General features: G+C 39.3%; 5 protein-coding genes and 1 long non-coding RNA gene across 6 annotated transcripts in view; 4 read left to right on the forward strand and 2 right to left on the reverse strand.

Moving 5' to 3' along the window:
* The window catches only part of LOC103507684 (caltractin-like), a 2,721-nt gene extending 1,626 nt beyond the window's left edge, over positions 1-1,095 (forward strand). The window contains exons 2-3 of the mRNA XM_008472183.3: positions 4-160; positions 604-1,095. Of these exons, the coding sequence (XP_008470405.1) occupies positions 4-160; positions 604-656 (210 nt within the window). The 3' untranslated portion in view covers positions 657-1,095. The remainder of the gene's footprint in view (positions 1-3; positions 161-603) is intronic.
* Positions 705-1,034, forward strand: LOC103507685 (vesicle transport through interaction with t-SNAREs homolog 1B-like). Its single transcript, XM_008472184.1, has one exon. It carries the CDS (start codon positions 705-707, stop codon positions 1,032-1,034), a length of 330 nt encoding a protein of 109 aa, XP_008470406.1.
* Positions 1,096-1,833: 738 nt separating the features above from the next.
* On the forward strand, positions 1,834-2,133 carry LOC113466798. Its single transcript, XR_003391087.1, has 2 exons — positions 1,834-1,899; positions 1,986-2,133. It is a non-coding gene; the product is annotated as an uncharacterized LOC113466798 (long non-coding RNA).
* A 3,250-nt stretch (positions 2,134-5,383) lies between these two features.
* Positions 5,384-22,800, reverse strand: LOC103507688 (ornithine aminotransferase, mitochondrial-like). Its single transcript, XM_026822488.1, has 5 exons — positions 22,655-22,800; positions 8,274-8,439; positions 7,791-7,848; positions 6,216-6,440; positions 5,384-5,574 (listed from the first exon to the last, which is right to left on the reverse strand). Exons 1-5 carry the CDS (start codon positions 22,705-22,707, stop codon positions 5,384-5,386), a joined length of 693 nt encoding a protein of 230 aa, XP_026678289.1. The 5' UTR covers positions 22,708-22,800.
* LOC103507676 (probable small nuclear ribonucleoprotein G) lies at positions 9,065-14,838 on the reverse strand. The gene is made up of 4 exons (XM_017443431.2): positions 14,672-14,838; positions 14,055-14,077; positions 13,412-13,545; positions 9,065-9,076 (listed from the first exon to the last, which is right to left on the reverse strand). The coding sequence occupies exons 1-4, from the start codon at positions 14,701-14,703 to the stop codon at positions 9,065-9,067; spliced, it is 201 nt and encodes a 66-aa protein (XP_017298920.1). The 5' UTR covers positions 14,704-14,838.
* Positions 15,195-16,016, forward strand: LOC113466792 (molybdopterin synthase sulfur carrier subunit-like). The gene is made up of 2 exons (XM_026822484.1): positions 15,195-15,296; positions 15,713-16,016. The coding sequence occupies exon 2, from the start codon at positions 15,717-15,719 to the stop codon at positions 16,014-16,016; it is 300 nt and encodes a 99-aa protein (XP_026678285.1). The 5' UTR covers positions 15,195-15,296; positions 15,713-15,716.
* Positions 22,801-23,502: the final 702 nt, after the last annotated feature.

The following is a 23,502-nucleotide window of genomic DNA, read 5'->3' on the forward strand; positions in this document are numbered from 1 at the left end:
GAGGAGAGTTTGAATGAAGCTTTTGATTTGTTTGCCGGAGAGAAAGACTTCATTGACTTTGATACATTGAAGAATATTGCGGGGGTCATTGGAGAGGATGTGACTGATGAGGAGCTGGCAGACATGATAAAAGAATTCGATCTCAATCAAGATGGAAAAAGTAAGATTTTTTTTTTCCTACCTATTATTATTTTAAGATGTTTAATAGAGGGAACAATAACAATGGGGAGGTCTTATTGTCCAGAAATAAAAAACAGAAGGAGGACAGAACATATAGGGAAAAAAAATGCCAGCCATTTCAAGGTTAAACCTTTTATATTTGGGATAAAGTTTGCCCTGGGCAGGAATAGAACCCAGCGTTTACGAAAAACGTACTAGAATCCACAACCTTGCACATACAAGGAACATGCAAATCATCCAAGCTAAGCAGGCTGGCAATTAAACTTCCATGCCAATGTTTGTGGCAAGAAGAAGAAAAAAAAATGGGAACTGTTCAGCACAACAGCACGAAAACTATGTAAGCAAGAAACAAAAGGTGATGTAGGGGAAGTTGCAGAACTATGCAACAAGCAGTTACTAATCATATTCCTTCTGGTTCCCCAGTCAATCGCGAGGAATTCGCCCTGATCATGAAAAACAACGCAGACATCATTTGAAGACACCCCATAATTTCACACTTCTCACCGTTATCAACATCACCCAGTATGGAGAAGATACATCGGGAAACTCTGCGTGAGACAAACCAAGCTTTGGTACGGACCGGTGAAAGTATTGTTCGGTCAGAGCAAGCAGCATTGGAAGCAGAAGCAATAGGTACAGGGGTGATCAGTGAGCTAGGAGTTCAGCGAGAGGCCTTGGTGCGTGCTCGGGACCGGCTGGTAGACACTGATCTACATGTGAGTAGATCACGTCGTATGATTCAGGCCATCAGAAGACGAGTGTTCTACAACAAGCTATTCCTTATTATGATCATCGTGATTGAGTCTATGACGCTCTCTGTGATGCTGTATTTGAAGATTTTCAAGAAGAGATAGTTTGGTTTCGACGTATTGCTGTTGATAGTAGCGCCGCGCCCACTTACAAACTGAGTTAGACCTAATGTTGATAATATTGTAAATGGTATGGTTTATATCAGTGTTTCTTAATTAGTTTGGCCCGCGGAACCCTTTTCAAAAGGTGAACATCTTTGCGGAACCCTGAACTTTCAAGATTGCTGGTTTATATTATTACTCTTGTTGCTATCAGTAGAGCTGTACCGGACTTACAAACTCAGTTAGACATAATGGTGTTAATACTGTAAATTGTATGGTTTATTGTAGGAAAATATTGAGACACGCGTAGGAAAATCGCCAAGTAACCAATTCTTTTCCGTTTGTAAACTTACAACTCAGGCAACTCACTCAGCACTCACTAATCTCTTGTATAGCTATTTTTTCATCTCCCAGGATGAAGTCTCGTTCTCGTACTGTTGTAAAAAAAGCTGTGTAAGATGAAATACCTAGTCTGAGATGGTCGTTTTGAAACTGCATTTTATCTAGTATCTAGTCTTGCTCTTGTTACTCTTGTTGCTATCAGTAGAGCTGTACCGGACTTACAAACTCAGTTAGACATAATGTTGTTACTACTGTAAATTGTATGGTTTATTGTAGGAAAATATTGAGACACGCGTAGGAAAATCGCCAAGTAACCAATTCTTTTCCGTTTGTAAACTATTACTCTTGTTGTTATCAGTAGAGCTGTACCGGACTTACAAACTCAGACATAATGTTGTTAACACTGTAAATTGTATGGTTTATTGTAGGAAAATATTGAGACACGCGTAGGAAAATCGCCAAGTAACCAATTCTTTTCCGTTTGTAAACAATAGTAATACCTAGTTACTAGATATATACCTAGTAGGTATCAAGTATGCCTCCTTCTTCTCACACTCAAGTTTTACTAAGAGGTAGGTAGGTATTAATAATGTAAAATTAGCGTCCTAGTAGGTATCAAGTATGCCTCCTTCTTCTCACACTCAAGTTTTACTAAGAGGTAGGTAGGTATTAATAATGTAAAATTAGCGTCATCAATTCATTCCGTTCAGATTAGATCACTCTAGTAGTACACTGAGTGACTCTGTGTGAGACATCTCAATTATACCTAGTAGGTATCAAGTATGCCTCCTTCTTCTCACACACTCACACTCAAGTTTTACTAAGAGGTAGGTATGTATTAATAATGTAAAATTAGCGTCATCAATTCATTCCGTTCAAATTAGATCACTCTAGTAGTACACTGAGTGACTCTGTGTGAGACATCTCAATAAAATGTTACTGCATACATAATTATGATAAATAATAACTGCTACTTTTTCATGATAGGTCATATTTGTTTTTGTTGATATAATTCCCACTCGGAATTGTGCAATCGTTTATGGAAAAATCCATATCCAATGAAGTCTTTATTGAAATTGACTGTAAATTTTTTCAGTGATGAAATGTGTCCTTGTAATGTTTATAAACACACTGCATTGAAATTTCTAAACACCTACTGAATTGTACACTCACACCCTTTTTTTTATCAAGAAAATTTTTCACTCATGTCAGACTGTAATAAGTTTTGGCCAATGAGATGTTTGGAATTCATGCTTCAATGCTATTGATGAAATTTGTCCTTGTAATGTTTATAAACACACTGCATTGAAATTTGTAAACACCTACTGAATTGTACACTCACACCCTTTTTTTATCAAGAAAATTTTTCACTCATGTCAGACTGTAATAAGTTTTGGCCAATGAGATGTTTGGAATTCATGCTTCAATGCTATTTAAGAGCCAGTATTTTGTTCGGACTCAATAACTTCCTTAAGGAACTAGAAGTTTACAAATCTTTAGTTTTATTGAGAAAAGTGATTTAGAAATGAAATTTGTCCTTGTAATGTTTATAAACACACTGCATTTAAATTTGTAAACACCTACCGAATTGTACACTCACACCCTTTTTTTATTAACAATTTTTTTCACTCACGTCAGACTGTAATAAGTTTTGGCCAATGAGATGTTTGGAATTCATGCTTCAATGCTATTTGAGAGCCAGTATTTTGTTTGGACTCAATAACTTCCTTAAGGAACTAGAAGTTTATAAATCTTCAGTTTTATTGAGAAAAGTGATTTAGATTTAAGATTACCATTCACATGCCTATGTAATTGTTTTATAATTATGTTATCTTTATTCGTTATTTTAAGGAGGCACGGTTAGTTCAGTGGAAACCCTCTTGCTTCTCATGCTTATACACCACAATGGTGCTTATTGCTCTCCATTTATACTGCTCGAATAGGAGTAAAGAGTTCCTTCAATCCAGCAGTAGGATTATTTTACTGCGGCTGTTCTACTACCTAACCTCTTCTGGGCTTTCAAGATAGCAACGAGTGTCCATGATAAAGTAAGTCTAATTAACATTAGTTTAGTCAAATAAGAACAGTATAACATTAGTCTCTTGCCAACCTAGTTAGCTCGGAGGGTAGCGTACGCGTTTGCCTTGTAAGCGCTAGGTAGCAGGTTCGATTCCCGCCCGTATACATAATTATTATGATAAATAATAACTGCTACTTTTTCATGAAAGGTCATATTTGTTTTTGTTGATATAATTCCCACTCGGAATTGTGCAATCGTTTATGGAAAAATCCAAATCCAATGGTCTTTATTGAAATTGACAGTAATTTTTTTCAGTGATGAAATGTGTCCTTGTAATGTTTATAAACACACTGCATTGAAATTTGTAAACACCTACTGAGTTGTACACTCACACCCTTTTTTTATTAACAAAATTTTTCACTCATGTCAGACTGTAATAAGTTTTGGCCAATGAGATAATAATAATAATAGATTTATTGATTACTTTCTTTTTACAATAATTTTTTCATGTTCCACTAAGTACATGTAGGTGTATGAATTGCTTCAATGCTATTTGAGAGCCAGTATTTTGTTCGGACTCAATAACTTCCTTAAGGAACTAGAAGTTTACAAATCTTTAGTTTTATTGAGAAAAGTGATTTAGATTTAAGATTACCATTCACATGCCTATGTAATTGTTTTATATGTTATCTTTTATTCGTTATCTTTACTCTTTCTACGTTATCTTGAATACATAATATGCATAATCTATTACTTCTAAGACCTCAAATAATTGAAATAAATATGCTTTACTTTAGTATGATATATTGATTATTTATTTTATATTAAGGTCAAATAAGAACAGTAAACCATTAGTCTCTTGCCAACCTAGTTAGCTCGGAGGGTAGCGTACGCGTTTGCCTTGTAAGCGCTAGGTAGCAGGTTCGATTCCCGCCCGGGGCGGATTTTATCCTAAACAGGTAAGGTTCGTTCTCGGAACGGCTGGCTTTCTCCTATCCTGTCTTTCTTGCATAGTTACCTTAGAAGGTAGTGCTAGCTCTCCTTGTAAACACTAGGTCGCGGGTTCGATTTCCGCTCGTTCAGTCAGCCTAGTTACCTTAGATTCCTTAGAAGGTAGTGCTAGCTCGCCTTGTAAGCAATAGGTCGCGGGTTCGATTTCCGCTCGGGGCGAACTTTATCCTAAACAGACAAGTGTAAGCAATAGGTCGCGGGTTCGATTTCCGCTCGGGGCGAACTTTATCCTAAACAGACAAGGTTCATTCTCGGATCTCGGAACGGTTGGCTACCTCCTATCGCCTATCTTGTCCTCCTTCTATCTCCGATTTCGGGACAATGCGACTTCCGACGAAAAGGTACCTAACTAAATAAAATCAGCTTAACTCCATACAAAAAAAGCCCACTCCGAGGCTTAGGGGGGCGAACAGCCCTAGAGGATGAGTTAAGCTTTTACGAATCTATGAACTAAATGAAAAAATGTAAATGTAAATGCAGTTTCTTTGTGTTATTATGTCACAACTTTGGTGCTCACTGCATCAGCATTGTTACGCATTGTAGGATTTTTTCCCAATATCTCAATAATCCTAAAATCCAATGTTTATCTACCATGCTGGCACCGGTCGCTATGCGTATTTATTAACCCTTTTTTCAGTAACTGATAAATTAATGAAAAAAGACCCTGAGGAGAGTTTGAATGAAGCTTTTGATTTGTTTGCCGGAGACAAAGACTTCATTGACTTTGATACATTGAAGAATATTGCGGGGGTCATTGGAGAGGATGTGACTGATGAGGAGCTGGCAGACATGATAAAAGAATTCGATCTCAATCAAGATGGAAAAAGTAAGATTTTTTTTTTCCTACCTATTATTATTTTAAGATGTTTAATAGAGGGAACAATAACAATGGGGAGGTCTTATTGTCCAGAAATAAAAAACAGAAGGAGGACAGAACATATAGGGAAAAAAAATGCCAGCCATTTCAAGGTTAAACCTTTTATATTTGGGATAAAGTTTGCCCTGGGCAGGAATAGAACCCAGCGTTTACGAAAAACGTACTAGAATCCACAACCTTGCACATACAAGGAACATGCAAATCATCCAAGCTAAGCAGGCTGGCAATTAACTTCTTCACTTGGTACCCCCACTTCCGGGCTAGCTTGATGGAGGTTTCACCGCCTTCCACACCTAGTGGGGAGATAACGAGGTTGTGAGAATTTTAATATTAATCAAGATTGGTTCAAAAAAATTCTCTGGCCATCCAAAATATTCCAAAGGGGCAATTGCTCGAGCATCATGAACACTTTTGCCCTCTGGAAAGATGTTAGACGAAGTTTTTTTTTTCTCTCTCTCTCTCTCTCACTTTTCTTTTTTTTTTTTTTTTTTTTCGAAAGGCTGAAGAAGAGAGCCAGCCTAATTAGCTTGGTTGGTTGGTACCTTGTAAGCGCTAGACCAGGGGTTCGATTCCCACCCGGGGCGGATTTTATCTTGAAGGGATAAGGTTCGTTCTCGGAACTGGCTTTCTCCTATCCTGTCTTCCTTCTCTCTTCGATTTCGGGACGATAAAACCTTAGCAGTTACAGTTCCCTCTATCAACCCTCTTGAGAGCCAGTCTAATTAGCTTGGTTGGTATCTACCTTGTAAGCGCTAGGCCAGGGGTTCGATTCCCACCTGGGGCGGATTTTATCTTGAAGGGATAAGGTTCGTTCTCGGAACTGGCTTTCTCCTAACCTGTCTTCCTTCTCTCTTCGGATTCCGAACGATAAAACCCGCAGTTACAGTTCCCTCTATCAAACCTCTGGAAAAAAATATCTGAATGACCTTCATACCTGTGTTCATAGGGATGAATCTCTTGTATCGAAACAGGTTGGTAATGTATTCTCCCAGTTGGTACAGCAGATCATGGTAGATAGCACGGGACGTGTGGTGGAGTATAGACGACTGTTCATGCAATGTTTTGAGAATCTTCGGATGGCAATGACCCTGGTTCAGGGTGGCGAAGCCTCCGAGAAAGTCCAAGTATTTCTTGCCCTCATTGTCCCACATGTACACACCTGGGGAACATCAGGAATCAAAAGGAGGCACGCAGTGGCGTAGCGTCCATGTAGGGCGTGTATGGCAGCCATACACTCCAAATTTTCTCTCAAATACCCTTAAATATTGACTTTAAATAATTAATGTATTCTTATTAGATAAATAAAAATTATTATCCCTTAAAATGGTTAAAAATCCCTTAAAATCCCTAAATCCCTTTTTATCCCAGCCAGACCCGAAGGGAACATTATAAGGAATCAAAAGGAGGCACGGTTAGTCCAGTGGTAACGCGCTTGCTTGCCATGCAGAAGGTCCCGGGTTCGAATCCCACCATCGACCAAAATTTGTACTCATTTTTCGATTGGGGGAACATCAGGAATCAAAAGGGGGCACGGTTGGTCAAGTGGTGACGCGCTTGCTTGCCATGCAGAAGGTCCCGGGTTCGAATCCCACCATCGACCAAAATTTGTACTCATTTTTCGTTTGCAAATATTTCAACGGGTTACTTTCTGGTGTTCTCGTGTTGACCCAGCACCTAAATGGGAAGTAATCCCTTTTTATCCCAGCCAGACCCGAAAAATCCCCGAAAAAGGCACGGTTAGTTCAGTGGAAACCCTCTTGCTTCCCATGCTTATACACCACAATGGTGCTTATTGCTCTCCATTTATACTGCTCGAATAGGAGTAAAGAGTTCCTTCAATCCAGCAGTAGGTTACTAACATTATTTTACCGCGGCTGTTCTACTACCTAACCTCTTCTGGGCTTTCAAGATAGCAACGAGTGTCCATGATAAAGGAAGTCTAATTAACATTATTTTAGTCAAATAAGAACAGTATAACATTAGTCTCTTGCCAACCTAGTTAGCTCGGAGGGTAACGTACGCGTCTGCCTTGTAAGCGCTAGGTAGCGGGTTCGAATCCCGCCCGGGGCGGATTTTATCCTGTACAGATAAGGTTCGTTCTCGGAACGACTGGCTTTCTCGTATCCTGTCTTTCTTCTCTCTTCGCTTTCAGGACGATAACACCTTAGCAGTTACAGTTCCCTCTATAAAAGTGTATCCACACATAGTCTCTTCTCTCTTCGCTTTCAGGACGATAACACCTTAGCAGTTACAGTTCCCTCTATAAAAGTGTATCCACACATAGTCGACCGGCAGTCGATCTACATCGACTGAACCGCCCACACTGCCTCGACAAAATAGATTCATCTCGTCGATCGACGGCCGGTAGACTATGTTTGGACACACCTTACCAAACCTCTATCTCTCTCTCTCTCTCTCTCTCTCTCTCTCTCTCTCTCAAAAAAAAGAAGAAGAAGAAGAAGAAGAAGTACCAATAATAGGTTGGTAGTCTGTAGTCTGTCTCACTCACCTTTTCCTCGTACAATGGACACGGGTAGGGGCGCATAGTTCTTGGCGGTAATTTTCGCCTCGGCTGACCATCGAATATTTGACCCGATTACATTACTTTCCTTCCTATAGGATAAGGACAGTAAAAAAACCTCTTCAAGAAACACCCTGTACTTGTCGTTCCACCTAACAAAATTTCATGAGGTAAAAGGCAGAACACAATTCGTATTATCAGGTAGCTACCTGGCACGTAGCTATACATTGTAAGGCATGTTCTGTTTTTGTGGACTTTGACTTGTTTAAATGTTCTAACATTGTCTAGGTATAGGTAGGTATAATAGGTACCTGCTAGCTTTGTTTCATTTTTAATCGAGATTGGGAACTTCGATACTTCGCTCTTTTGGAAACTTCGATTTAGTCTCATAACAATGTTATCTCGTTTGATTTTATCTTTTCCAATATATTAGATAACAATATGAAATTATATTGGAGACAACCATTTCGCCTCGCGTTCAAACACTTCCTTGGAGGATTTGGCCGGAGGAGGTGTGTCTGGCCGCGTGTGCACCAGGCGAGTCACTCGATTACCTTGGTTGGAACCGACGCATCGCAACAGATCTAGTGTGGCTTTTTGCAATACTGACATTTCCAGGAGAACCTCACTTGCATACCTGGAATAAGTTATTATAGTGACTTTAGTTTTGCTATTGGTACAAGTAGGGCCATCGGCTATTATAAACGCGAAGGGGCCGTGCAGGACTTCGCTACCCACGGGAAGATCACATAAAATATAGTAAACGGGCCGCGGAGCGTTTAAAATTGAAAATAGGGGCGGCGTAGATAAAAGTTTGGGAACCACTTTGATTTGCACCTATGTCATTGCGACCTGGTTAGATCTTATAATTATAATTATCTAGAAAAGCCCTTCTAGCGAAGGCCATGTTTCTTTTAGGACTGATTTATTTAGTCAATTCATGACGGCGAAAAATGCTGAAAATCCACGAAACTCTATTTCGTGTTAACATAGGCTGGGCGGTTCTTCGAATTCTTGATATTCGCGCACCTCCCGGCAAGTTAACGTTGAGCGTGGTTGATATTCGGATGGGTGACCATCTGGGCGACCGCGTGCTGTTGTCTTATCCCGGCCTCACTTAGGCTGGATGAGGAGGCGGTAGCTTGTCGCCGAGTGGAGGGAAAAACCCCCTGACGAAGACCTCAGCCGTTAGCTTTATACCTAAAGTGACATTAAATACCTATCTTGATAAACAATTGAACAAAACGAAAAATTCAGATTACTCACCGTTCTTCCTGTGTAGGAAGATTATATAAAAATAAAAATTAAAAAACAAAAAAAATTAAATAAAACCACCTAAATCTGTAGGTCTTTAATTCTCAACTTTTAGATCCAGTCACAACAAAGGTTCAAACGGAAATGGTGAATTTTTCGCCGTGTCCTAACGATTTATAATGAAAAAGCTCAACAGAAATAGCGATAAAGCTGTGACTTGTGCTAATCTTATCAAGAGGGGAATACGTGGTCAAAGCGTGCCACCTAACGTCAGACAGGCTGACCATAAAGTCACTGCGTGGGCAAATGAGGAGCTTTCAATACAGGGTGGTCTGACAGAGGTGTATTTTCCTTTCGGTATAAAATACGCCCCGACAGGAATCGAACCCGCGACCTAGCACTTACAAGACTGGCTTTCCATAAGAAGTGTTAGGTTGACCGGACGTATAAGGGACGTAACCTAGGACTAGGGTAAACTGGTCTCCTCACAGCTCATTAAATGTGCGAAGAGAGAAGGAAGACAGGATAGGAGAAAGCCAGTCGTTCCAGGAACGAACCTTATCTGTTTAGTGTAAAATACGCCCCAGGCGGGGATCGAACCCGCGACCTAGCCCTTACAAGGATCCGTGGATCCGGATAGTACTGAATTTGATTCGGTGGGGAAGGTGAATTGAAAATACTTTTATACGCAGTGGATAGCCCACCCTGTATGAATCCTGGCTAATAATAGACCACTTTGCTGAGCAAGCATACATAACTTTGAGCTTTTGTTGACTTTTCCTGTATTTACTAACACGTAAAATTTGCGTTTCAAATTTCTTATCAGGAACAAGATTATACAAATTATTTCATTAACTAATTGGGATGGGTCGGCAGAAGTATTTTTTTTCTTCTTTTCTTTCCTTTAATGAGCTTATAAAATGACCTTCGAGCCGATAAAACAGGTTCCATAGAGGGAACTGTAACTGCTAAGGTCTTATCGTCACGAAATCGAAGAGAGAAGGAAGACAGGAAGCTTGTTCGATTTATAAAGATAGAGTTTACTCCTCTGTTATTTTTTATCAAAAGTTTACACATCTGATTTAACGTTAAATATTTATAAAGGTCATCCATCACAAGTTTGGACAACAAACAAAATTCCCATTTTAAACAGGCGATAACTGATAAAAGTTTCTCAAGTCAGGGATGGAAGGGGGTTCATTGGGTATTCATAATAGAACACTAGGCGAGGTTCATGCCAGGGGCATTCTGAAACTTTTTTTTTGCAAACCTTGCACGTCGCAAAATTAAAGTTCGAAAATTTTCGGCTCTCAGCTAAGATTTCGGGGTTAACAAAGTAGAGACCAGCAGTTTTATCATACATAGATAAGGTTCATCTTTCTTCTTTCTGATAAGTTTTAACGTTAAATATTTATAAAGGTCATCACAAGTTTGGACAACAAACAAGATTCCCATTTTAAACAGGCGATAACTGATAAAAGTTTCTCAAGTCAGGGATGGAAAAGGGTTCATTGGGTATTCATAATAGAACACTAGGCGAGGTTCATGCCAGGGGCATTCTGAAACTTTTTTTTTTTTGCAAGCCTTGCACGTCGCAAAATTAAAGTTCGAAAATTTTTCGGCTCTCAGCTAAGATTTCGGGGTTAACAAAGTAGAGACCAGCAGTTTTATCATACATAGATAAGGTTCATCTTTCTTCTTTCTTAGCTTTTTAGGACGCCAAGATCTTAGCAATAACAGTTTCCTCTACCAAACCTCTTGGAAAAAAAATCAACTTTCTAGTTCTAGGGCCCCGCTAGGGCTTTTGAGGCCTCATAGTACCCCTTTATTTGAGTGAGTTTACTGAACAAATAAGATCTTAGCAATAACAGTTTCCTCTACCAAACCTCTTGGAAAAAAAAATCAACTTTCTAGTTCTAGGGCCCCGCTAGGGCTTTTGAGGCCTCATAGTACCCCTTTATTTGAGTGAGTTTACTGAACAACTATTGTATCCAATCCTGACAGGTAAATAATCAGGTATGACTGAGAGAATGGGGTACCCTTATCTGTAACATAACTACAACAAATGAGGTAGGTATGTCTACAGTGATAACCAAAAGCCATGGAATTTTCCACTGATTTGAAAGAAAAGAATAATAATACCCTATGGATGATGATTCTAATAATAATCAAACAATGTGTTGTGCTAAATATACCTACCTAGCCAAACGGGGTGGGGTGTCCATGAACGTACAAAATATTTCATTTATTTTTTTGCACTCCAAGTAACAAAGGCCATATGTATTATTACAAAATGTAAACACGGCAAAATACATTATTTAAACTAATTTTCATTATCATTGTTTACTTTCCTTATCCAATTAACTTCTTTTCATTCCACCAAAAGCACTTGATCCTACCCATTGGCTATGGGTACCAGTCGATTGACTGTGGAGGTTTGTTTTATGGAACTATAACTAGGCTTGCCAAATATCCAAAATGTCGATTCGGGACGCGAATTCGGGACAAAATCGCAAAATCCGCGAACAAAATCGCCAAATCCGCGACCATAATCGCCAAATCCGCGAACAAAATCGCCAAATTCGCGAACATCGGCGAATTTTTTTAAAATTAGGGTTCATTAATTTTTTTTCTCTGATCTATGAGCTTGAGCTCCCACAAGATATAGGTAATACTCATTCATCACAAATTAACTGCCTCACAGGCAATTTTTTTAAATGTGAATGGGTACACGCTTTCAGAAATTTTTGAAAATTTTGGTCTACAATCTTGAGAAATCCAGTCTCACCAAAAGTAAAATTTTCAGCGCCACAGGCGATTTTTTCAAACTTTTTGTGTAGCCCCTTCAAGGTTGCATACTTTTTGAAAATTTCTAGGGCTCCCCCCCTCCCCCCCCCTTTCTTTAGCCCCCAACCAAGACATTACAATCAATACATGAGCTTTCAGTTAGCGACACTGTACATACCTACGAGTTATAATTGCATAAATTTTGCGTTTCAAAATTTTTATCAAGAATTTCATTATCTTTTTTCAATAATAAAATTTTACAATAATGCCATTCACTGAATAAGATGTAGGTACATTGATTGTATACATAATAAATAATAATTATTTAATAATTATGCCAAATCACTTTCGTAAGGGACAGGACCATAACATAAAATAGGTATGTAGTAGGTAGGTACCTACCTAATATCAGAGTTTTTTTCTTTCTTTAATGAGTTTAACGTCCCTATACAGAGTGTTTATAAAGTCAGGGGACCCCTGAATATTTTTTGAACGGCTAAAAATGAGAAGCTGAAACTTAGGGTGGTATTTTATCTTTTGAAATACCATTTTTTGAAGTAGTCGCCAAATTTTGTTTGGAGCCAGGATCGGTCCCAGGGGGCCCAACTTTAAAATCTTAAATAAGAACCCCCTACTTGTGATACAGGAGTAAAGGGACTTTTCAGTCCTATGCTGGTACTATAAACAAACAAGGTATACCAGCATATCAAAGGTCTTAAATTAAATTTAGGCTTTCGCCCCTGATGGCCTCCGGGGTGAAAATGGATGTTTCGAAATTTTATTTTTGGGACCGAATTTCAATATGAATCATTAGTGGGACCTATAGCATATCAAAGGTCTTAAATTAAATTTAGGCTTTTGCCCCTGATGGCCTCCGGGGTGAAAATGGATGTTTCGAAATTTTATTTTTGGGACCGAATTTCAATATGAATCATTAGTGGGACCTATTTGAAGCACAAATCACCAATCAAAATAAATTCCCATTTTTGGTGCTTCCCCTATTGGCAGGAGAACATGGAAATATGAAAAATTGAATAGGTCATAACTCTGGCCCTGGTTGTCGGATCGAGCTCAATCTTGTACCAAAGTATTACGTTGCATTCACATTGATTGGAAGTCAAGGAAAAGTAAAATAATCAAAGAGAATTGATATTCTACAACTCTAAATAGTACTTGTCTTCCTAGGTACTTTCTGCCACTTCCAGTTGAGGGTATGGTTAGTGAAGTATTAAAGGGCATTTGTGTGTGAATACTGAAAGTAAACCAGATCAAGATTTGTGAGTTGTTGTTGTTCTTGTAGCATACTGAAATTTGTATTCAGTTATTTTTTGTCACCCTGTACATGTACATGTATAATTATGTTCTTTCTTCCTCTTCCTCCTCCTCCTCCTTGCCTTTTCCCATGTTAGACAGACTCAGCATTTTTTTCACCTCTCAATCAGCCCTAGGGAGATTGCTTTTGGGCTGACATTTGGTTTTGGCTACAATTTTTTTACAAGTAGATGCCCTTCACATTCAACCTTTAACATTTTTTTTTTATATATAGCAAAGGTATGTACATTAATTACTATACATACCACCATTCCAATGTTGTGCACAGTATTGTCCTTCCTGTACTCAACACCTTCATCCAAAACCAGATTCATGAAAGGATCAAATCCTCTCAGAATACCAGTGACATTTCTGTTCGCATTGAGTTTCACTGAAATACAACAAGAAGGAAAATCAATAAAATAATAGTACAAGTAAAAATAAATTACCCTAATGCACCATTTTTACCCAAAGAGACCATTTTGACTGCCAACGTTTTTGATGCTTGACCAATCAGAAGATTGTTGTGTAGTAAAGTGAAAAGTCTTATTCCCTTGGTTTTCAAGCTAAGGTCAAGGTATCTTGCTGTATGCATTGAGTTTCACTGAAATAAAACAAGAAGGAAATTTAATAAAATAATAGTAGAAGTAATAATAAATTACCCTAATGCACCATTTTTACGCAAAGAGACCACTTTGACTGCCAACATTTTTGATGCTTGACCAATCAGAAGATTGTTGTGTAGCAAAGTGAAAAGTCTTATTCCCTTGGTTTTCAAGCTAAGGTCAAGGTATGTTGCTGTAATTACTATCCCCAGGTGGTATTTAGCTATGATTCCTTCATTTATACCCAGGTCCTCTCTTTGAGTTGAAACATTTTAATTAAGCAGAGAATACTTACATGTCACTTTCTTGTCCATGAATCTGAAAAAAAGAGAAAAGAAAATTTATTCAAGTACATATTTTATTTAGAGGTTTGATAGAGAGAACTGTAACCACTGAGCCTTTCTTGTCCTGAAAGTGAAAAGAGAAGGAAGACAGGATAGGAGAAAGCCGGCCGTTCTGAGAACATACCCTATCTCTTTAGGATGAACTTTACCCTCGGTGGAAATCACATCTTCAACATAGAGCTAGTAGCTAGGCAGATGCACTACCTTCCAAGCTAACCAGGCTGGCAACACAGTTCTTACAGAATCCAACTTCCACAGTATTATTTGTCAGAGGAGACTTATGCTCCCCATTCACACTTATTGGAATGTGTGTGGCGGGAAAATCTCAAGACCAAGGTCTCAGACTGTCTGACAAATCTGGACATGAAGCTTTTTCCACCACTCACTTTGTCTGACAGACCTAGGATTAGCCTGAGATAATAAGAACATAAAATAATGCAATTTATTTTGCGATATGATGTCCTGAAGAGGCACCTAGCAATGGTGGATGGTGGTTCTGAACTTCTGAATCCAGCATGGTATGGTAGGTACCTTTTGAGTAACTTTCCTTCCTAGACGTACAACTTACTTCTTCAACTCTGGAGGATGTGATTTGCTCATTGTTCTTCAAAGGAGTCACTTGTAATCAGGAAACGGGCAAAACAAGGAAATAGTCCAGAGAAGATAGTGAAAAGCCGGAAGATCTAGGAAAAGTTTTGAGATTTTTGAGCTTTGGACAAATAACAAATTTTAAAATCAAACAACAAACCCCCTTCCCTCTGCCACTTTTTTTTCTCTGTGACAGTGTTGCCAAGTTCCTTAACCCCTTGAAGCCCTACAACTCTCATGTTTTTTTTTTCAAATTTTCAGTAGGTACCTACGTTCAAACAGATTAAAATAAATGGAAAATTAATAAATAATTAAAGAGGACTTGTATTAAACGTTTATTAATATTCAGACAGTCTGAAAATACTGGTTTTGCTCATGGTTTTGCTATATCTTTCTTAAGAAAAAAGTACCAAACCAAACTGAAGTAGATCTTTCTGATCGTGTAAACGAGGCTTAAATGAGGGGAGAAATTTTTGAGAATTTACCCCGCGAAATTTTTAAAATCAAATCCTGAAAACTGGCAGCTGGCTGCTGGCTGTTTTGTGTTCCGTGTCCCTTCCGGGCACACTGATAAAGTGATAAAAAACTAGATAAAAGTGTTACAGGTGGGTAAATTATTGAAGTTTCATTACCTATTGAATGAGCTATTACGCAACTATCAACCCATTTCATTTGCATAGGAACCAGTGTTTTGAAAGGGTGAACTTGTATGCTACCTTGACATGTTCACAGTTGATCAGATTATATTTGTTGTGCAATATGTTTGAAGTATAGTATATACTACAACAATAAAGGTAGGTAGGTTCATTTTGGCCACCAACATCCTGATATGTTTACGCCAAAGAAAAAAATTGTGTGAATTATGTAGCCTTACCATAAAGTTAGGTAGGTATGTACAGCCAGCAACAATAGTACATTGAATGCACCAGTCCAAAATGAACCACTGAAGTTGAGCAATATTCAACATACGTAGTTAGTATCCAGATATGAGACACTACTTTAAATTCCTTTTTTGTTTCAGGGACATGCCCGAGAAAGAAGTTGTTCTTACTGTTCTTTTCTTTGCCAAAGCAAAAGATCTCAGTGGAACTGTTCAGAGCACTATAACATTGAAATCACCAATTGATTATTCAAGTTTACTGAATACTGTTGTAAACCAATTCAATTTGAATCCTCTACGGCACAGCTTGATATTGGCTTTGAATGAAGAATATCTGGAAGATAGTCAGCAGGTTCTTGATTTGAACAATAACGATTGTTTAGCCATCATACCACCAATTAGTGGAGGTACTTATTTAATCAACACAATTAAAGTTCCTTATTAATTTCAGGTGTTCTCCAACATCAAAGCATTCATGGCGTACCGTAAGAAGATGAATAACAAGGACAATATGAAGACATATTGCCTGAGGAAGGCAGAAGAGAGACCGGAATATTCTTGCTGTAGAGTAGACGCTGTGGGACGTCGAGTTATATCAACCCAGGCTGAAATACAATGTAAGTACTACTGCCAGCGGAATACACAATTATACACGAAAAGTCCACTTTGAGACCTAGGTGTAGGCGCAAACAGCCCTAAAGGATGGGTGAAGCTTCTACGAGAGCACTTTGAATGCATCAGTTCCCAATGGATCACTAAAGCAACGTTTCGCGTGGTTAGTATCCGGATGGGTGACCTGGCCAATAATTGCATGCTGGCTTTTTTCGGTCTCACACAAGCTGGGTAAGGTTAAATTGTAGCCAACTCTGGAGTAAAGGGACTTTCCAGTCCTATGCGAGCAGTATAAATAAGCACTATTAAATAATAATTTTCAGATCGTAAAGAGCACTATGATGAGACTCCTGGTACGGATTGTAACTCCAACTCGGGTAAAACCAAGACCAAACGGTCTGCATCATCAAAAGCAGAACCACCCTCCAAACTAACAACTAGACTGGCTTTTCATAAGAAGTGTTATGTTGATCGGACGTAACCTTACTATACAACTGCTAAGAAAGGTGTTAAGGTCTTACGTGACGGAGTGCAATAGTCCTAAATCAAAATGGACGCGGCACATCAGGGATCAGGAAGAGACCGCCTTAACATAATAATTACGTGACGGAGTTCACGTAAGACCTTAGCACCTTATCCTCACCTAGCCTGAGGAGTTGATGACCGGAAAAAGCCAGGAGCACGCGATTGTCCAGATGGGTACCCATTCGAATACCAACCACGTGTACCAACTTCAGTGATCCATTGGCAACTGGACCAACTGGTGATGCATTGAATCTTATCCATCCAGGATAAAGTTCGTCCCGAGCGGGATTGGAACCCGCGACCTAGCCCTAGGTAGAGCTTACAAGGCAGGCGTGCTACCCACCAGGCTAACTAGGCGTGTTTGTGTGTGTGTTAGTGTTGTGATATGTGTGTACGTGGTGGTGTTGTGTAGGGGTGGTATAGTGTGTGTGGTGATGGTGAGCATGTGCAGTGGTATGTATGTACGTGAGTTGAGATGTGTATGGCAATATATGTGAGTGAAGGCATTTTTTTTTTTATTATTATTTTAATTGAAACAGGTCTTGATTATTGTTCCATAAAATGTAATGTTATTACCAATCAAATATATAAGACCTTGTTTAGACTGCGAGAGTAAAGGGAGGTGTTTTGTTAAGAAATTAATACATAACTCGTATAGGGACCTCGCAACATGTTTTGGTTCAAAAAATTGACCAAAGAAAATTTCAGCCTTACATTACTTTCCTTCCTCTAGGTAGGTAAGGAAATTAGGAGTAATTACAATTTGCCAGCCTAGTTAGCTTGGTAGGTAGCGCGTATGTCTTGTAAGCGCTAGGCCGCGGGTTAAATTAACGCCCGGGGGGATTTTATCCCAAATAGATGAGGCTCCCAATGTCTTTCTCTTATCCTGTCTTCCTTCTCTCTTCGTTTTCGGGACGATAACACCTTAGTAGTTACAGTTCTCTCTATTAGACCTCTTAAAAAAAAAAAGAAAATTAAAACTCCTATGCTGGTAGTATAAACAAGGTATATTCTATTCTAGGCTGGCATAGGTGTACTTTCCTTACGGGAAACTGACCCCTGCTGAAATCGGACCTGAATGGAGCATTGATCAATTTTCCAGGGGTCAGTTTATACCTACACCTTAGCTAGCCTAGGACTTGTAAGGGTAAACTGGTCTCCTCACAGCTCATTAAATGTGCGAAGAGAGAAGGAAGACAGGATAGGAGAAAGCCAGTCGTTCCGGGAACGAACCTCATCTGTTTGGTATAAAACACTCCCCAGGCGGGGATCGAACCCGCGACCTAGCCCTTACAAGGATCCGTGGATCCGGATAGTACTGAATTTGATTCGGTGGGGAAGGTGATACACCCCAGGCGGGGATCGAACCCGCTACCTAGCCCTAGCACTTACAAGGGAGACGCGCTACCGTCCAGGCTCACTAGAGTGGTACATAACCACTGGAATAGTAGGTACACATACACATCATGTAGTTTAAACTAGAGCTAAAAATATGTTTCACCGGATTTGAGATCCGATTATCCGGAGTTCAAAGCCGTGGATCCGGATTCCGGATAGTACTGAATTTGATTCGGTGGGGAAGGTGAGTTGAAAATACTTTTATACGCAGTGGATAGCCCACCCTGTATTAATCCAGGCTAATATTAGACCACTTTGCTGAGCAAGCATACATAACTTTGAGCTTTTGTTGACTTTTCCTGTATTTACTAACAAAGATAATCCACCATAACTACAATAAATGAGGTAGGTATGCCTACAGTGATAACCAAAAGCCATGGAATTTTCCACTGATTTGAAAGAAAAGAATAATAATACCCTATGGATGATGATTCTAATAATGATAATAACACTGATGATGATGCTTATAATAATCGAACAATGTGTTGTGCTAAATATACCTACCTAGCCAAACGGGGTGGGGTGTCCATGAACTTACAAAATATTTCATTTATTTATTTGCACTCTAAGTAACAAAGGCCATGTGTATTATTACAAAATGTAAACACGGCAAAATACATTATTTAAACTAATTTTCATTATCATTTTTTACTTTCCTTATCCAATTAACTTCTTTTCATTCCACCAAAAGCACTTGATCCTACCCATTGGCTATGGGTACCAGTCGATTGACTGACGCTCGTTCAGTCAGCCTGGTTACCTTAGAAGGTAGTGCTAGCTCTCCTTGTAAACACTAGGTCGCGGGTTCGATTTCCGCTCGTTCAGTCAGCCTAGTTACCTTAGAGTGTTTTGTTAAGAAATGAATACATAACTACTCGCATAGGGACCTCGCAACATGTTTTGGTTCAGAAAATTGACCAAAGAAAATTTCAGCCTTACATTACTTTCCTTCCTCTAGGTAGGTAAGGAAATTAAGAGTAATTACAATTTGCCAGCCTAGTTAGCTTGGTAGGTAGCGCGTATGTCTTGTAAGCGCTAGGCCGGGGGGATTTTATCCCAAATGTCTTTCTCTTATCCTGTCTTCCTTCTTTCTTCGTTTTCGGGACGATAACACCTTAGTAGTTACAGTTCTCTCTATTAGACCTCTTAAAAAAAAAAGCTTACCGGATAGAGACCTCCGGACAACGCCTTCCCCAGGATAACTATATCCGGCCTCACATCTTCATAATGGATCGCCAATAGTATTATACCCTATCAATATTTACACAATTCATAAAACTGGACGCCCAGTCTAAACGGTATGTAGACTACAGGTAGTTAAGTACGTACCTACCTACCTGCATTTTCAAGTGGGTAAATTTTCCATTCAGTCAGCCTAGTTACCTTAGAAGGTAGTGCTAGCTCTCCTTGTAAATTTTACTAACAAAGATAATCCACAATAGGTATTATACCCTATCAATATTTACACAATTCATAAAACTGGACGCCCAGTCTGAATGGTATGTAGACTAGGTACTTAAGTACTTACCTACCTACCTGCATTTTCAAGTGGGTAAATTTTCCATTCAGTCAGCCTAGTTACCTTAGAAGGTAGTGCTAGCTCTCCTTGTAAAAAACGGTATGTAGACTAGGTAGTTAAGTACGCACCTACCTACCTGCATTTTCAAGTGGGTAAATTTTCCATTCAGTCAGCATAGTTACCTTAGAAGGTAGTGCTAGCTCTCCTTGTAAACACTAGGTCGCGGGTTCGATTTCCGCTCGTTCAGTCAGCCTAGTTACCTTAGAAGGTAGTGCTAGCTCTCCTTGTAAACACTAGGTCGCGGGTTCGATTTCCGCTCGTTCAGTCAGCCTAGTTACCTTAGAAGGTAGTGCTAGCTCTCCTTGTAAACACTAGGTTTTCTTCACTTGGTACCCCCACTTCCGGGCTAGCTTGATGGAGGTTTCACCGCCTTCCACACCTAGTGGGGAGATAAGGAGGTTGTGAGAATGTTAATATTAATCAAGATTGGTTCAAAAAATTTCTCTGGCCATCCAAAATATTCCAAAGGGGCAACAATTAGCATCATGAACACTTTTGCCCTCTGGAATGATGTTAAGCAGCGCGCAGACTGATCATACACTTCCAAAACTTCAGACATTTCCGACAGATTTTGTATTTTGCTTCCTATGTTAAGTAATGGTAGTCCGCACACCTATCCGTATTAGACATTTCCAACACTTCCGACATACTACCATTACTTAACATAGGAAGCAGAATACAGGATTTGTCGGAAATGTCTGAAAGTGTTGGACCTCAATCAAGATGGAAAAAGTAAGATTTTTTTTTTCTTACCTATTATTATTTTAAGATGTTTAATAGAGGGAACAATAACAATGGGGAGGTCTTATTGTCCAGAAATAAAAAACAGAAGGAGGACAGAACGTATAGGAAAAAAAAAATGCCAGCCATTTCAAGGTTAAACCTTTTATATTTGGGATAAAGTTTGCCCTGAGCAGGAATAGAACTCAGCGTTTACGAAAAACGTACTAGAATCCACAACCTTGCACATACAAGGAACATGCAAATCATCCAAGCTAAGCAGGCTGCTGGCAATTAAACTTCCATGCCAATGTTTGTGGCAAGAAGAAGAAAAAAAAATGGGAACTGTTCAGCACAACAGCACGAAAACTATGTAAGCAAGAAACAAAAGGTGATGTAGGGGAAGTTGCAGAACTATGTACAACACAGACTTTTATACAGTATGTTTCAGCTAAGGTGACTACCAATAAAATTACCTTTTGAACGGATGCGATTTTTTTAGAGCTTTGTTAGTGGGAATTGCAACAACGGAGGTGTTATAAGGTGTGTCCACACAAAGTCGACTGGCCGTCGTTCGATGTCCACTGAACCGTCCACACTGCCTCGACAACATAGTTTTATCTCGTCGATCGACGGCCGGTCGACTATGTTTGAACGCAGCTTTATCGTCACGAAATCGAAGAGAGAAGGAAAAACGGAACAGCAGGCTTTCTCCTTCTCTCTTACAATACAAGACAAAAGATACCCTTTAAGTTACCTCGTGTTAACGAAGTTCTGGAGATAGAAAAAGACCTAAACCCCTTTTAAGCGTTGGGTCGCGCGTCCAATTCCCGCCCGGGGCGGATTTTATGCTTAACAGATAAAGTTCGTTCTCGGAGCGACTGGCTTTCTCCTATCCTGCCTTCCTTCTCTTTTCGGTTTCGGGACGATAAGACCTTGGGCAGTTACAGTCCCCTTTATGAAACCTCTTCAACGGCGCGAACGACACACAAGTGTTAAAGCGCCTAATGGAAAAAAATCTGGTGTGAACATCACACGACTTTCCTTATCCTATTAAATTATGCTTATTTGGGTGTTTTTCTATTGTTACTTTTACAATGTCTCCAACCGTTTAGTCGATATAGCTGAAAACCGCCAAAAGTGGTCGAAACCAGCCAAAAAACGGTCAAAATACCGCCAACCACAGCACCTATGGTAACCAAAATTTTCGAGTTACATCCTTGTCACTTTTGTAGACTACATACCAAATTTCAAGTCTCTAGCTCATACCGTTCCCGAGATAATAATAAATTACGCCAAAAACCGCCAAGCGTTGCACCGACCTTAACCAAAAGTTTCGTGTCGCATCCTTGTCACATTTGACAACTGCATACCAAATTTCAAGTCTCTAGCTCTTTCCGTTCTCGAGATATTTTGTTTACAGACAGACACACACACGGACCAATGGCTGAAACTTTGGATTTAGGCTCTAGGGACCTCAAAACGTGTTTTGGCTCTAAAAGCTGACCATCGAATATTTGACCCGATTACATTACTTTCCTTCCTATAGGATAAGGACAGTAAAAAAACCTCTTCAAGAAACACCCTGTACTTGTCGTTCCACCTAACAAAATTTCATGAGGTAAAAGGCAGAACACAATTCGTATTATCAGGTAGCTACCTGGCACGTAGGTATACATTGTAAGGCATGTTCTGTTTTTGTGGACTTTGACTTGTTCAAGTGTTCTAATTCTAACATTGTCTAGGTATAGGTAGGTATAATAGGTACCTATTAGCTTTATTTCATTTTTAATCGAGATTGGGAACTTCGATACTTCGCTCTTTTGGAAACTTGGATTTAGTCTCATAACAATGTTATCTCGTTTGATTTTATCTTTTCCAATATATTAGATAACAATATGAAATTATATTGGAGACAACCACGCCTTGTAAACACTAGGTCGCAGGTTCGATTTCCGCTCGGGGCGAACATTATCCTAAACAGACAAGGTTCTTTCTCGGATCTCGGAACGGTTGGCTACCTCCTATCGGCCATCTTGTCCTCCTTCTATCTCCGATTTCGGGACAATGCGACTTCCGACGAAAAGGTACCTATCTAAATAAAATCAGCTTAACTCCAAACACAAAAAGCCCACTCCCAGGCTTACGTGTAGGGGCAAACAGCCCTAAAGGGTGGGTTAAGCTTTTACGAATCTATGAACTAAATGAAAAAATAAATAAAATAAAAAATAAATCAAAACAGGACTTACTGTATGGAAGATATTTGCCGGTTGGAAAACTTCAAGTTGTTCAATGTGAACATTTTGCTGCCTTGGGATGAACTGCCCAACCAAAATTCACTCCTTGGATTTGGAAAATGTCGAGACAAGCACAAAACAATGAAGGTCCTTTCAGATAACAAGTCCTAATCTAAACAAATGAAAAAATTAATAAAATAAAAAAAAATACATAAATCAAAACAGGACTTACTGTATGGAAGATATTTGCCGGTTGGAAAACTTCAAGTTGTTCAAAGTGAACATTTTGCTGCCTTGGGATGAACTGCCAAACCAAAATTCACTCCTTGGATTTGGAAAATGTCGAGACAAGCACAAAACAATGAAGGTCCTTTCAGATAACAAGTCCTAATCTAAACCAATTACTTTCATTTTTATTTCCTCTTAAAACAGGAGACGAACTGATTTACGATTATGAACGCATTTTTGTTTGGAAATCGAATGCATTCAGGTGCCTCTACACAGACTTTTATACAGTATGTTTCAGTTTTAAGCGTTAGGTCGCACGTTCAATTCCCGCCCGGGGCGGATTTTATGCTCAACAGATAAAGTTCGTTCTCGGAGCGACTGGCTTTCTCCTATCCTGTCTTCCTTCTCTTTTCGATTTCGGGACGATAAGACCATAGCAGTTACAGTTCCCTCTGTCAAACCTCTTCAACGGCGCGAACAACACACAAGTGTGCGGTAGCGCCTGGTAAACAAGAGGGCGTGGGTTCGATCCCAGCCGAGGCATGAAATTTTATCCTCATCTATTTGAGATTTTGACCACATAATAATGGAGCTCTAAGGGTTAGGTGGTAGAAAACGCCTCCGGCGTTAAC

The sequence above is a fragment of the Diaphorina citri genome, unplaced genomic scaffold, assembly GCF_000475195.1.
Source record: "Diaphorina citri unplaced genomic scaffold, Diaci psyllid genome assembly version 1.1 scaffold335, whole genome shotgun sequence".
In the NCBI taxonomy this organism is placed as follows: Eukaryota; Metazoa; Arthropoda; class Insecta; order Hemiptera; family Psyllidae; genus Diaphorina; species Diaphorina citri.